Here is a 12669-nt window from a genome sequence, read left to right on the forward strand (position 1 = left end):
GCTAAGCTACGAAACATAATCAGTTTCTACCTACCACTTGCTTGGTTTCAAGGGCTCACCCACTAATTTCAGCATTATAAATATTACCTCAAAAACACCTGCATAAGTCATTTGAATTTCAAGGAAACCATTGACTTGATGCACATCTTAATATTACTTTGTTAAGGAAAAAATATGCTTAGCTTTTTTCATATTTTAAAAAAATGTACTTGTTATAAGGATTTAAAAATATAGAAAGAATGGTTAAATATATAATATGTGAAAAGGATTTGTTTTAAAAAAAGTGTTATAAAAACAACTGAATTATTTTAACCTTCAAAACCCTTGTTTATAAAAAGCAAGAAACTGAAGAAATTTTACCTTGTTTAAAACTTTCTTTTGAGCAACATTCTCACCAAAGCCCTTAATCGCCTCTAATAGTAGAAATGCCTGCATCTCTAAGACAGGAAGATTTATTTGGGGTAAACAAGAAGAGAGGTGGATGGAGACCTTTAAAAGGTATATGAAGGCTATGGCCAGAGGAGGACTGTGATGGATTCTCAGGAGTCTTGTCTCCAGGAAAGTGCAAATCCACACCCTGCTGCCATTCTGGGAATGGACATTTGGCAGATGAGTCTGGACCATTTTATCGGTCAACTCCCACCTTTCCAGAAGGAATAAAAGACTCCATTTCAAATAGTATGTACATTCTAGGTGAAGGGTCAAGATCAACCAGATCTATAGTTCTCATCCAGGGGCAATTTTGCCCCTGTACCCCAGGATACATTTGGCAAGGTCTGAAGACATTTGATTGATTGTCACTACTGGAGACGGAAAGTTGCTACAAGCATCTATAGAGGAGATGCCAGAGATGTTGCTAAATATCCTGCAATGGACAACTGCAACCAGCTCCCCAAAACTGGGAATTATCCACGCTAGGTTAGACTAAAATAGCCTAATGCAGCAAGCCAAAAAGGGTTTTCTAGGAAAGAGTCCAAACTGACGTCAAGCACTGGAAAGCTTTCACCACAGCTCATAAGGCTCTCTTCCCTCCGCTTCCTAGACCAGTATTTTTCAAAGTGTGATCCATGAGCCCTCTGCATCAGAAACATTTAGGAATAGAATTGTACATTCCTGATCTCAGATGTGGTATTAGAACTGTGGAGGCAGAGCTCAGAATTCTCAGCAAATATTTATTTGCTTCCCATGTGATTCTTTATAGATTGTAATGTGAAAATCACTACTTCATTTCTCTGTTGAGGTCATTCTCTTCTGTACTGCAAATATCACTTCTTTGTGAGTGATTCCTCCAGGACTCCCCATGACAACCTAATTGAATCTCTATGAGGGTACAGACCTTGGCTGATTATTCACTACTGTACATCCAATGGTTTAATTGGAGTAGACATGATGAAATAAAACAAGTGGCATCTACATCATCAAAAATAATGTCATCTTTTGGGAGAGACAAGATAAGGAAAAATAGAATTAGCTACCCATTTATTTAGTACCTCTCCATCCTGTACACTGTGCTAAGTGTGTGACATATGTTAACACATTTAATTCTAACAAAAGCACACTGAAGTAGATACTAATATCACTCTCACTTTGCAGCTAAGAAAAATGGGCTTCAGTGAAGTCAAGCAACTTGCCCAAGATCACAAAGCAACTAGTAAAAGTCAGAATTCTATTTGTGTTCCATTTAATGAAGGGTATACATGGGCAAGAACTACCACTCCATGCCTAACTCTCCCATTTTTTCAGGTTTCCTATATGATGTAAACAGAAGCTGTTGGGGTAGGGGGACAGATGTTCCTGGGAAATCCCCTTAAAGGGTGCTAACACAGCTAGGAAGCACACCATTTTGCCCTCACACTTCTTTTCTTCTTCCTGTATGGAAAATAGAAGGAGCACAAGCAGTCATCTTGGACCAAAAGATGAATTTGAGAGTAGAAGCCTCACACTAAGTAGAGCAGACCATAAATCAGAAGGACTCTGGGTCCTTGATGATTCTGAGTTCACTATATTGGCCCTGAACCACATCTAGACTTAGTCTATATGACAGAAAAATAACTCTCTCTTTGGAGGTTTTATCATATGGAGCTGAATCTGTATCTAATAAAAATATGTGAAAGACTGTACAGATTGTTAATACTATTGTTGGGCATTAATAATTTAAGGTAGTTAATTAAAACACAATATTTCACATCTAGATATAATTAACATTTTAATGTATCATAACCTTCATGTGAGAAAGCAAATGAACTCTGTCACTGTGGCCCTTACTTTCAAGTTCCTTTTTAAAATAAATTATTGATTTGATTAATTCAGCTATTTTGGAAGAAATTTTGCATGTTTCCATACTATAATCTTAGAAAACAGTCTATGTAATGTACTAGAAAATTTAACAAAGTAAGTTACAAAGGAGTTAAGTAAGCTAGAAAAAAAATTAGGAAGCTGATTTATTAAGCACACATTATGTGCTTATTGTGCAAGGAATCAGGGAAAAATTCAACATCCAGACACATTCCCTACCCTTATGGAGTTCGCAGAGTAGTTGGGAGACATATAATTAGATAAGTTCTTACACTGCAGTGTCCTACTAGGAATGACACAGAAAACACATCATGCTGTGGGAGAATGTCAAGGGAGTCTTCTTGGAAAGCACTATAGTATGTCAGTCACTAACTCTGTGACCTTCAGGAAGTTACTTCAATTCTCTGAACTTCATTTTCCTAACATTTTTAATGGGGATGACAGTGTTTCCTCCAAAGGATAACTGTTAAAAACATTGCATACTGCATTTAAAATACCTAGCACAGTGCCTGGAACATACTGAGCCCTCATTGTATCTTGGCTAGTATAATAATGTTATTTACTACATGCAGTTGTCCTGTTGTCCCTCTAAATGTACTGCTATTCTAATTTATAAAGTAAAAACAAAAGTTCAGAGATTAGGAATGTTGCCCAGTATCACCCAAATTGTAAAAGAGTCAGTTTCTGAATTCACATCTAACAGCAATACATTGCTTATAATTTTAATATCTACCTTAAGAGAATATGGTGTACTTGAACATATTTTTCAGACAGCTGATATCAAAACCATGTGGCTGTTACTGTTCTCTGCTTGACTTTTATTGATGTAAAATGCAAGGCCTTATTCAGGTAAATAATTTTGCCTGGCACGTCCTCTAAGAACCACTCAAGGTCATTTTTGCCTGGGTTGGTGTGATACAGTCAGTAACAGAGCTACACATCCTTAGTAAAAAATATCTAAGCATTTTTTAAAAAAGATCTTTAGGTCACCATGCCAAAATCAATTTGCTCAATGAATGGCAGGCACTGGCATTTTGCCAGTCAACTGCTTCTAGTACGTGACAGGATCACCATCTCTGCCACAGCAATTACTGCAATTATCTGCACAGAGGTGAGTATGGAGAAAAAAAGCCAGGTTCCTTATCACTTAACTTCTAAACAAAGTTTTCAAAAAACAAATACAAGAGATTCTGGCAATTTGAAACAGGAGAACTGAGTGCAAAACAGTTAGGGGGTTGAATAAAAAATGGATTTTCCTTGCTCTGATCTGAGGGCCACCTTCTTCCAGATCAGGGTTCATTCTCATGTCTTAGTCAAATGTGAAATACCTCTCTAGTGCCTTTCTCTTCTTGCATCTTTGAACACTTGTGTAACGTTTACATACTGATGGGTAGAAAATAATAGTTTTTGTCCATGAAGAAAAATACAGAAGAAAAAAAAAAGTCACTTCCAAATGATTGTTGATTTAGATGATTTGTATTTTTCAACACAGGCCATATAGATTAGACTCTATATTGGCATGAATGTTTGATTTTCCAGTCATGATGGTAATGCTAATTTATACATTTATTTCTCTTTCAAGAAGTTCCCCTAATTAAAATGTAAAAGTAGCCAAATAGTTCTACCAAAAATACCACCCAGAAATAAATATTGCTCTGGACCATTGTAAAACAACTTAGCCCTAAACTTCATTAACTCCTTGTATAGGAGCATAAAAATGAAAGATGCAAGACGGTCCCTTAAATGTTTATAGTCTCATGCCTTTCCTTCAAGGAGATGTAATAGCATCACTTGGCAATTCTTTACACTTAATAATCACCATTCTTATAATGGTTTTTAGGCTTAGTCATAAGCATAAAAATTTAAGCCAATTTTCTCAGGAACATTCTTATATTACCTTTAAATCCTATTTTTCCCAAGTCTTTTATTCTTAATATTTTAATTCTTTTTTTTTTTTTGAAGCTTTTTCCAAGAACACAGAAACATAATGAGTCAGTTTTGTTGCCTTGTAGAGATTCTAAAACCTGGGGGTAGGGTGGGGTATTTGGTTACAGATTCTAAAATGTACTCCCCACAATACTGATTTTAACAGGTCTGCATTTTAGCCACAGCTCTGCATTTTAGCAGTCTTCTCCCACCACTTGATGGGTTTGGCATGCAGATGATCCTTTGATCATTGTGAGAAACACTCATTAAAATCAGAATAGGTCAGAAAATTTTCTTTGCTATCCAGACCCCACTTTTTACTTGTCTTACTTCTAACTCCACTTTTTACTTTTCTCCATCTTTCCACCCATCTCTGACATTTTCAGGTCCAATCAGCACAGAATACATCTATACCTCAAAACTATGGGCATTCTGTTCCTCTCCTGAGCTAATCCGTTCTCTCCTCTTCTACCTGGAAACTCTCATCTACTTATCCATGAAGGTTCAAAAAAATATTACCCCCTTTATGAAGTTTCCTCTTCCTCCTTCTCTTCAGGAATGCCCACATCACCTTGTATATATTTCTGTTACAGTGATTATTAAAACCTATAATTACTGTTACAGTTACTGATTATGGGTCTGTTTTCCATGCTAATTCCATGTCCATTCACAGGACAGTAAATATCACATATTATTTACTCAATAAACACTTGAATTATAATCTGATATAGAATCACCTCTAGAGGTGCCAGCATTTATCATTGTTCTTTTGAGACAAACATAATTCTAATATCTCTAATATTCCTTTAATAATTTATACTGTTTGACAAAATTTTATCTAAGTTCTACTTGAATTTTGGGAAAAATTATTTCTAAGAGAACACAGACTGATCATGCTATTTCATCATTCCCATATATACAAATTTTGCTTTTGAAAGTGATTTCCTGAGATGGCATATTCTAGAAATTCATTTTTATGCCATGATAGGAAATTAAGAAACATTTTACTGGATGATGTAAACTAAGTCTTTAGAATCTAGGATAGGTGAAAAAGCAGTTCTACTCATGGAATTCCAGTCTATTAGAAAAGCCAAAGTAATAATTTAGAAGGAATTTGGATGGCAAGAAATACAAGAAATAGTGCTCTCTAAGTGATGCAAAGTATACACTGCAAATCATCTATGAATCTACAGCACCAGAGAAGCTTTCAAACATAAGTGTGCTTTGTTGTCAATGTGGGCAAATCATGCCCAGATGAATACCCTCTTTCCAAGTGCACTGGGGAAGGAAACTTATATAATCATGTGAGGTTTTAGTGATTAAGCCTTCTCAAAATTGGCTGTTTGAGAGCAAAGTCTGACATAATTCCTGCTCAGTACACAGAGAACCTTCTGTTTGCTTTGGAAAATTGTCCTGCTTACATGGATTCTCTAGCTTATGGGCATTTCTTCACGGCCATCAATATTTCTAAATTTGTCAATGGTAACATAATCCCCTTCCACTTCTGTCAGAAAATCAGAATGTCTCAGAGATAGAGTCTCCTGTCCCTAATTCCTTCCCTTTTATTTATTTCTCTTCTGCTGGCTGTGAGTGAGGATATGACCTTTTTTATAACTGAGAAAATGGCTGCCTGATTACATCTTAATAAATAATCTTTACACTTCACTCGCTTGCAGCCTCCTCAAAACTTCTAAACAGGTCTATCATATATTATAAAGTCAGCAAATGATTAAAGGGAAGGGCTCAGAAAGGTATGGGGCTGGATTATATGTAAATATTTTGATGTGTGGCTTTGATACATGGCACATCTAAACACAAGACCTCCTCTGCAAGATTTACAATTCCATGGTCTTGATGACCTGAAATGCTTCCCTGCTCTCCTTATGTGCAATAACACAAATCTAAACCACTGCTGTGTTCTAAGTGAGCTGAAGCTCTCAGATTCTCAAAAAGCCTTCCCAGTGCAATCCAGTCTACCCAACACCACAAGAATATATATTAGTTCTTTAGGCATGTACTGCCTTCACCTCTAAGTTAACATTTGGCACATGTCTAGACACCCAAAAAGGTTGCATATTCCTCAAGAGCAGGAGCCAGGCCCTATATGTGTTCTATCCCATATAACACATACCTTAATACCCACCAATTCTCTACTTATCAACTCTTACCAATACCACAAAAGAATTCCTACAATACTGCATAAGTAGTTTTTAATTTTACATTCCCAGTGATATCTAGATCCATCTATTACCTAGTAGTTAAGGATTTTTTTAATCTCAAAATATCAGAACAACAAAATTATGGAGTTAAAAAAACAAATCAATCTTCCAAATCAAGACATAGCTAACTAGGGGTACCTGGGTGGCTCAGTCATTAAGCGTCTGCCTTCAGCTCAGGTCATGATCCCAGGGTCCTGGGATCAAGCCCTGCATTGGGCTCCCTGCTCAGGAGAAAAGCCTGGTTCTCCCTCTCCCACTCCCCCTGCTTGTGTTCCTCTCTTACTGTTTCTCTCTGTCAAATAAATAAATAAAAGCTTCCCCCCCCCCCAAAAAGACATAGCTAACTAACACAGGTTTGACATTGTCCATTTAAAAGAACAGAGCCCGCTCGTTAAACAAGTAACACTACATCAAATATAGGGTACATTCTGAAACCTACTTTGGACTGAACTTTTCTTTCTGGTCTATAGAATGCTATGTCTCATACAAAAACAATGTCTCATCAACTATTCAGTCTTTTTCCCATAAGCAATTTCTTAAAAAATATATTATAAAACCACACAATTTTAGAGCAGGGTACTTTAGGATATATCCTGTAGATAATCAATCACCACTTTACAAAGAAAACTGAAGCGCAAGAGATCTAAGTAATTTTCTTTCAGTTACCTAATTAGTGACAGAAATGAAATTACTATTACCAGTGTTGAGACCCCAAATTAATTCAACTTCTGTTACACTTCATTGTTTTATTTACAGCACAATATATAGTATTTTTAAATTAGAATTTTAATACATACAAATGAATTAAAAAATAATGAACGCCACTATAAATGAAACATGCACATGAAGATAAACAAGTGCATGCACAATGCATTCCATGATAGACTCTCTGAATTTGCACAAGTGCACAACACAACTGTTCTTAACTCACGAAGTTAAAGATGATTGTTTGTAAATATGAGCATTTCTTACCTGGCAGCTGTATGAGGGGTTGATAAAAGACATCAAAAACTTGAGCTATAGTTAGACATTAGATTTTTCTGGCACTGAAGGTTTCCTTCTACCTGAGTTTGAGGGGCTAGCATTTTTAAAGGAAGGCAGGCCAAAGACTTGAGAGAGATCACCCAAATATATAAGACTTTGGCATTGTTCCCCAAATTGCAATATGAAGTTGACTATAGGTGATTATCACCTAAGTCTTCCTATTGGCCAGTTATGCTCTATTTTTCATTATTGTACCTGAAATCTCTACCATTACAGTCACTTCTTTAAGTTAGAAAGTGTAGGTGGGAAAATCACTTCAGAACTTGCCATGCTACTTCACCCCAGGTAATGAAAAGAACAGGATTAGCTCTAGTGCTTTTGAGCTCTAAGAATGCATAACTTGGTGGGGCAGGAGGGAGAGAGGTTTCTACATATAACAGAAAAGCTAATGATGAGAAAGGACTCTTCCTTTTAAACTGCCTCCAATGTTCCAACACCAATATCCACACGCAGTTAACTAGGGATGTACACTTTGAAGAAAATGAATGATATCCTCTTAACATATTTCCTAATACCCATGATCCACACCAAGAAGCTTTTATCCCACCCCATGAAAACTAAGAGGGCCTCAAATTCTGATGGTCAAACCCTTTTAAAAACACCCATCCTGATGCTTCAACATCCTTTAAAGATTTAACCACCTCCATGAACTTCCTTTGCCCTTTTATATAAAAGCTGACATCTTGACAGTTTTAATAGGTACCCTGGAGAGAACAAGGCAAGTGGAGGAAAAATGCTCACTCCAGTTGATTTTTTTCTTTCTAAATACTAAGGCATACAAAAGGATTAATCAGTATTATAGAAACCAAAATGAAACAAAGAACAGTGACATTTCACAGCTCTTAACTACAAAGAAATCTTACAAAACAGCATCAGTGTTATGACATACAACATCAACAAAAAAGTTAGCAAATTTGGTTGTGACACCTTGAAATGGCTGCACCCTTAATCTTGCAAGAGTGGTGACTCCTTTGTTTTAAATATTTTTTTCTTTACATTAGAATGTTTTCATTTGTTTACATCAAAACCAAGTTTGTTAATTCTTTATATATCAGTTTCTTCACAATTTTACCCCACAATTTTAAAAGAGCAGACTGATTCTCTGGGCCAACATCAATAAAGGATATTTTGTGACCCTGGAATCTTTCAAATGAAGAAGAACACATTCTCTTAACTAGCCTTCCTTAAAGAAGCTCACCAAAGAACTAGAGAATGGATTCATTCCACATATGCAGTGACTTTCAGTCCCAATGGGAAGAAAGACTAAGAAATAAAGGAATGAAATACCATTTCTATATCTCAAGTTTAGATCATGCTTGAAGAATATGTCTGTGCTGTGGAATTCTCAAATCATACAAAGAATAAATACGTAGATCCTTTGCCCAAAGTTGGTTAATAGTAAATAAAGAAGACTTGAGTGGTCACATCTTTACTTCTTTGAATCCCCATCCACCTGCTTTCAAAATTAATATTTACAATGAGACAGATTACATTAGAAAGCAAAGTTACTCACCATGGAGGAATCACTGCTTCCACTCCCGATCGGAGCTCCCTCAGCACAGGTTGGGAGGTGGGTAGAAAGTTGACTAGCCCTGCCCCCATCTATGACATCACAATCTACCTCATAAAAGGTAGTGAAAGTGCTCTGAACTCCTGTCTGATTTCCGAGAGATACAGAAAAGAGTGAGTGAGAGAGAGAGCAAGAGAAAAATAAAAAAACGTACCCTATTGGGAAGGGATTAGGGAAGTGGGTCATTGGGTGAAAGAGGCATATGAAGGAATTAGGTGCTGAAAGAGATATGGGTGGGCATCTGTGATATTAAGCAGCCCGGCCATATGAATTCCTCATTGGCTCTCTTGAACAGATAAATGGACCATCTGGGAGAAGGAGAATGAAGAAGCACCCTGCCTTGTCAGGCATTGTCAGGGACAATCATAGTGGAGTTCAAAGGGGATGAAACCCCTGTTTAAAGCATTGAAGATCACCAAGAGAGAAAGCAAGGGCTGCAGCTCTTAAAGCCTGGAACGGTATGTGGGGAATCTCAGATGTCTTTCTTGGAAGTTCCATTGCCCTGCTGTGTGACCTTCATCAAGCCCTTGGCCTCTGCATCTCCAGCCAGTACATGGTACTAAAAGGATACTTACCTCTTTTACTGGAATCACTGAAGAACTAATGCATTCATTGTTGCTACAACTGCAACTCTTTTTACTCTTCCTTTTTGTACCCAAGGAGGGGCTGTGTGACAGGCACATTTTAAAAGATAAGCCAATAACCAATGCCTATTTCTACTTCTTAACATGTTATCTTCAGCATAAAATATTAGTCAATCTTGACCAGGTTTTCTGTGTGTACGGAATATAACATATATCTAAATGGGGTTATTAGAGCCCACCTTCAAAATCGAAGAAAAATCAAGATTTCTATAACCATAGGGTCCCTACACTGCCACAGTCAAAGGTCAAGTTTAAGTGACCCAGTGATTCTAACTGACCAAACATTTGTGCCACATGCAGGAAAGCTAAAGTCATATAGCTTTATTTAACCTCTGAGTCCATTTGCGGGGGTGGGGGGGGTGGGGTGGCGGGGGCGGGGAAGTAAATCAGGCGAGATGGGAGAATAATATGGAGAACACTAAGATCTTTTTTTTAAATGGAGATTTAGAAGTTAAAAATGATGACCCACTCAAAGTTGAGTGGGTAGTATGATAAAAAGGGGTGATATTGAAGGGCAGGTAGGTCCAGAAACCATCCACATGGAAGCCAGATTTTTATCTGCCTGGTGGGATATATGAAAAGTGAAACCCACTCTTTCCACAGAAAATATTTTAGTAAAAGTAATAGCTTACAATTCATGGCATCATAAATGGGTAAAGCTCAAAGAAAGCTTGTTTCTATATGCAGATAAAAATATTCTTTATTTAAGATTTTTTCTTATGTTTCAAGCAAATATAATTCTATTTTTAGTCCTGCCATTCTTAGCTCACTAATATGTAAGTGTATTAAATAATCACAATTTAAAAATTAAGCAAAATAGGCAGGTTAGGAGCATTTTGAAACACAGATGCTACTAAATTCAAGCTGATAATGGATTTGGCAACATTACTCCCATCTTTCACTTCAAAATAAATGTTAGAGACATTTAAAGAATGTCTTTAGAGAATTATAGACAATAGAAAAGAAAAAAATATCTGGAATTTATGAAGAAAAAATGGAATTTTTCTTATACTTGACGTTTTCTGTGCTTATTAGAGGAAGCAGTGATACTCTGTATGTTTCCCTCTCTGTATTATTATATTTCTATTTTCAGTAATTCTAAATCTAAGTTCAAATTCTACATTCAACAGCTCATTTTCTGTGAATTTTCACAATTAATGGCCCTATGAAGCCTTATTTTCTTCCTATTTTTACTTATTGGATCATTGACTAGTTGGCTTATCCTTGCTTTTTTATGTTTTATAATGATCCCATTTGTTTTAGAAATTAGGCATCTCCTACTTTACCATTATAGGGAATGTGCTATTCATTTACCATTATTTCTCAGTTTCAAAAATTATTCTTATGTATTAGAAACTTATTTGTGTCATCTCACCTTTCATACAAAATTTAAAGTTCATTATTTTAAGATTACTGATGGCAATTGTTCATTCTTCCAATAAACACCTTAAAAATTTTACTACCCAACAAAAAAGGTACACATCTGCCAATGTTAAGAAATCAGAATAAAAATGGAGTTAAACACTTAAATATTGAAATAAAACTAACTTATAATCTACTGATATTTCTTATTATCTACTGCTTATTTGGAAATGGAACATGACTTCAGGAACCCAATGCAAAACTAGGCTGCATCAAAAGGATGCAGAGTGGTGAACTGTGCTGACTTTTTAGGTGAATTTAGTATGATTGATTGCAATAATGTCTTTAGTTATATTAGTTAAAAAAAATTTCTTTGACACAGAATGCAATGCCAGGATCAGATAATTTCCAACTCTTCTTAGGATCTAGCCTCTTGACATTTTTATGAAAACTAAGTGTCACTACAATTATGGGGTTGATTCATACTTTCTATGATATCATATAAATGGATGAGTTAGCCTTTCAAGACAAGGTATGAAGTGATTGTAAGATTTCAGTCAAGAGACCCCATTATTGAAGTCATGGTTATAACTTTATTCTGATCAGAGATGTAGAATTGGTTTCAAAATTTTGCTTGTTGAAAAAGTGTTTTTATTTGACTTAGTGCAAAAGATAAAGAAAAGTCAGGTGGAATAATTTGTACATTCCGAAAGAATAATCTGGAGGTGTATTTATAAATTAATTAATCGTGGAAGACACGATCAGGCAGTTGGCATGCAATCTGACCAAAATGTTATTATTGAAGAGAAATATCTCAGCAAGACAGAATCCAAATAATTTTGATAGCAACAGATTTAAACTGGGAGTTCCTAGATAAAGAGATTCTATTTTGAGTTTCTTTTATCATAATGTCTCATACATAGAACCTTGGACTTAAAAGAGTACATGGTTCGTATAAGATGCTGCTGACTGGAACTTCTCCAGGAACTTCTCTAAGTTGAGAAATAGATTTGCAGAAGGAAATGGATGAAAGAGGTCAAGATACAGATTGTGCAGATTTGACAGAAGATCTAGCCAGAGTTCCAGTCAAGTTCATTATCAGCAAGGCATCTGCACAGATGAAGGTGTTCAGAGAAAAGCAATAAAATAAGATATAGTATTGATGATGAAAGAAAAGATTAAAGTCTAAATTAAGTAAGACTTGCCTTCAAGGAAATTGGATTAGGATGAAATATTTGAAATATATTTATTGCCCACAAAGAAAATGACTGTTCAAGATAGAGTAAGATAATCTGTTCTGAAGCAGTAAAAGAAATCTGAACTTAAGAAAACTACACACTGCCCATCCAGAAGTCTTTCCTACTTGTAAGATACATGGGCCATAACATGGCACATATTTCTCTCCTAAGGGCTGTGATAAAAGCCGTATTTCATAAATCATTTAAATTAAGCTGGAGAAAGCATTTGACAAAATAATCTGTAGGGAAAGAAGGAGAAGATAGTAAGTTAAATACACTTTTATTTCTAGAATATAGTAAATCAAGAACAACAGTGAATACACAGAGATAGCCATCAACAGACACCCTGCTGTTCTTGCTGAGAGAGCTAA

At 35.9% G+C, this 12669-nt stretch overlaps 1 protein-coding gene across 6 annotated transcripts in view; it reads right to left on the reverse strand.

Moving 5' to 3' along the window:
* The window catches only part of CTNNA2 (catenin alpha 2), a 969847-nt gene that overhangs the window by 20910 nt on the left and 936268 nt on the right, over window positions 1-12669 (reverse strand). For 2 of the 6 annotated variants that reach the window (XM_064573568.1, XM_064573566.1), the window contains one exon: window positions 8998-9141. The exons of the other annotated variants lie outside the window; for them this stretch is intronic. In XM_064573568.1, the coding sequence (XP_064429638.1) occupies window positions 8998-9141 (144 nt within the window). The remainder of the gene's footprint in view (window positions 1-8997; window positions 9142-12669) is intronic. 6 annotated transcript variants of the gene reach the window in all.

Source organism: Mirounga angustirostris, unplaced genomic scaffold (assembly GCF_029215605.1).
Source record: "Mirounga angustirostris isolate CCGP_5_RB_7025 unplaced genomic scaffold, mMirAng1.0.hap1 SCAF_10, whole genome shotgun sequence".
Classification (NCBI taxonomy): domain Eukaryota; kingdom Metazoa; phylum Chordata; class Mammalia; order Carnivora; family Phocidae; genus Mirounga; species Mirounga angustirostris.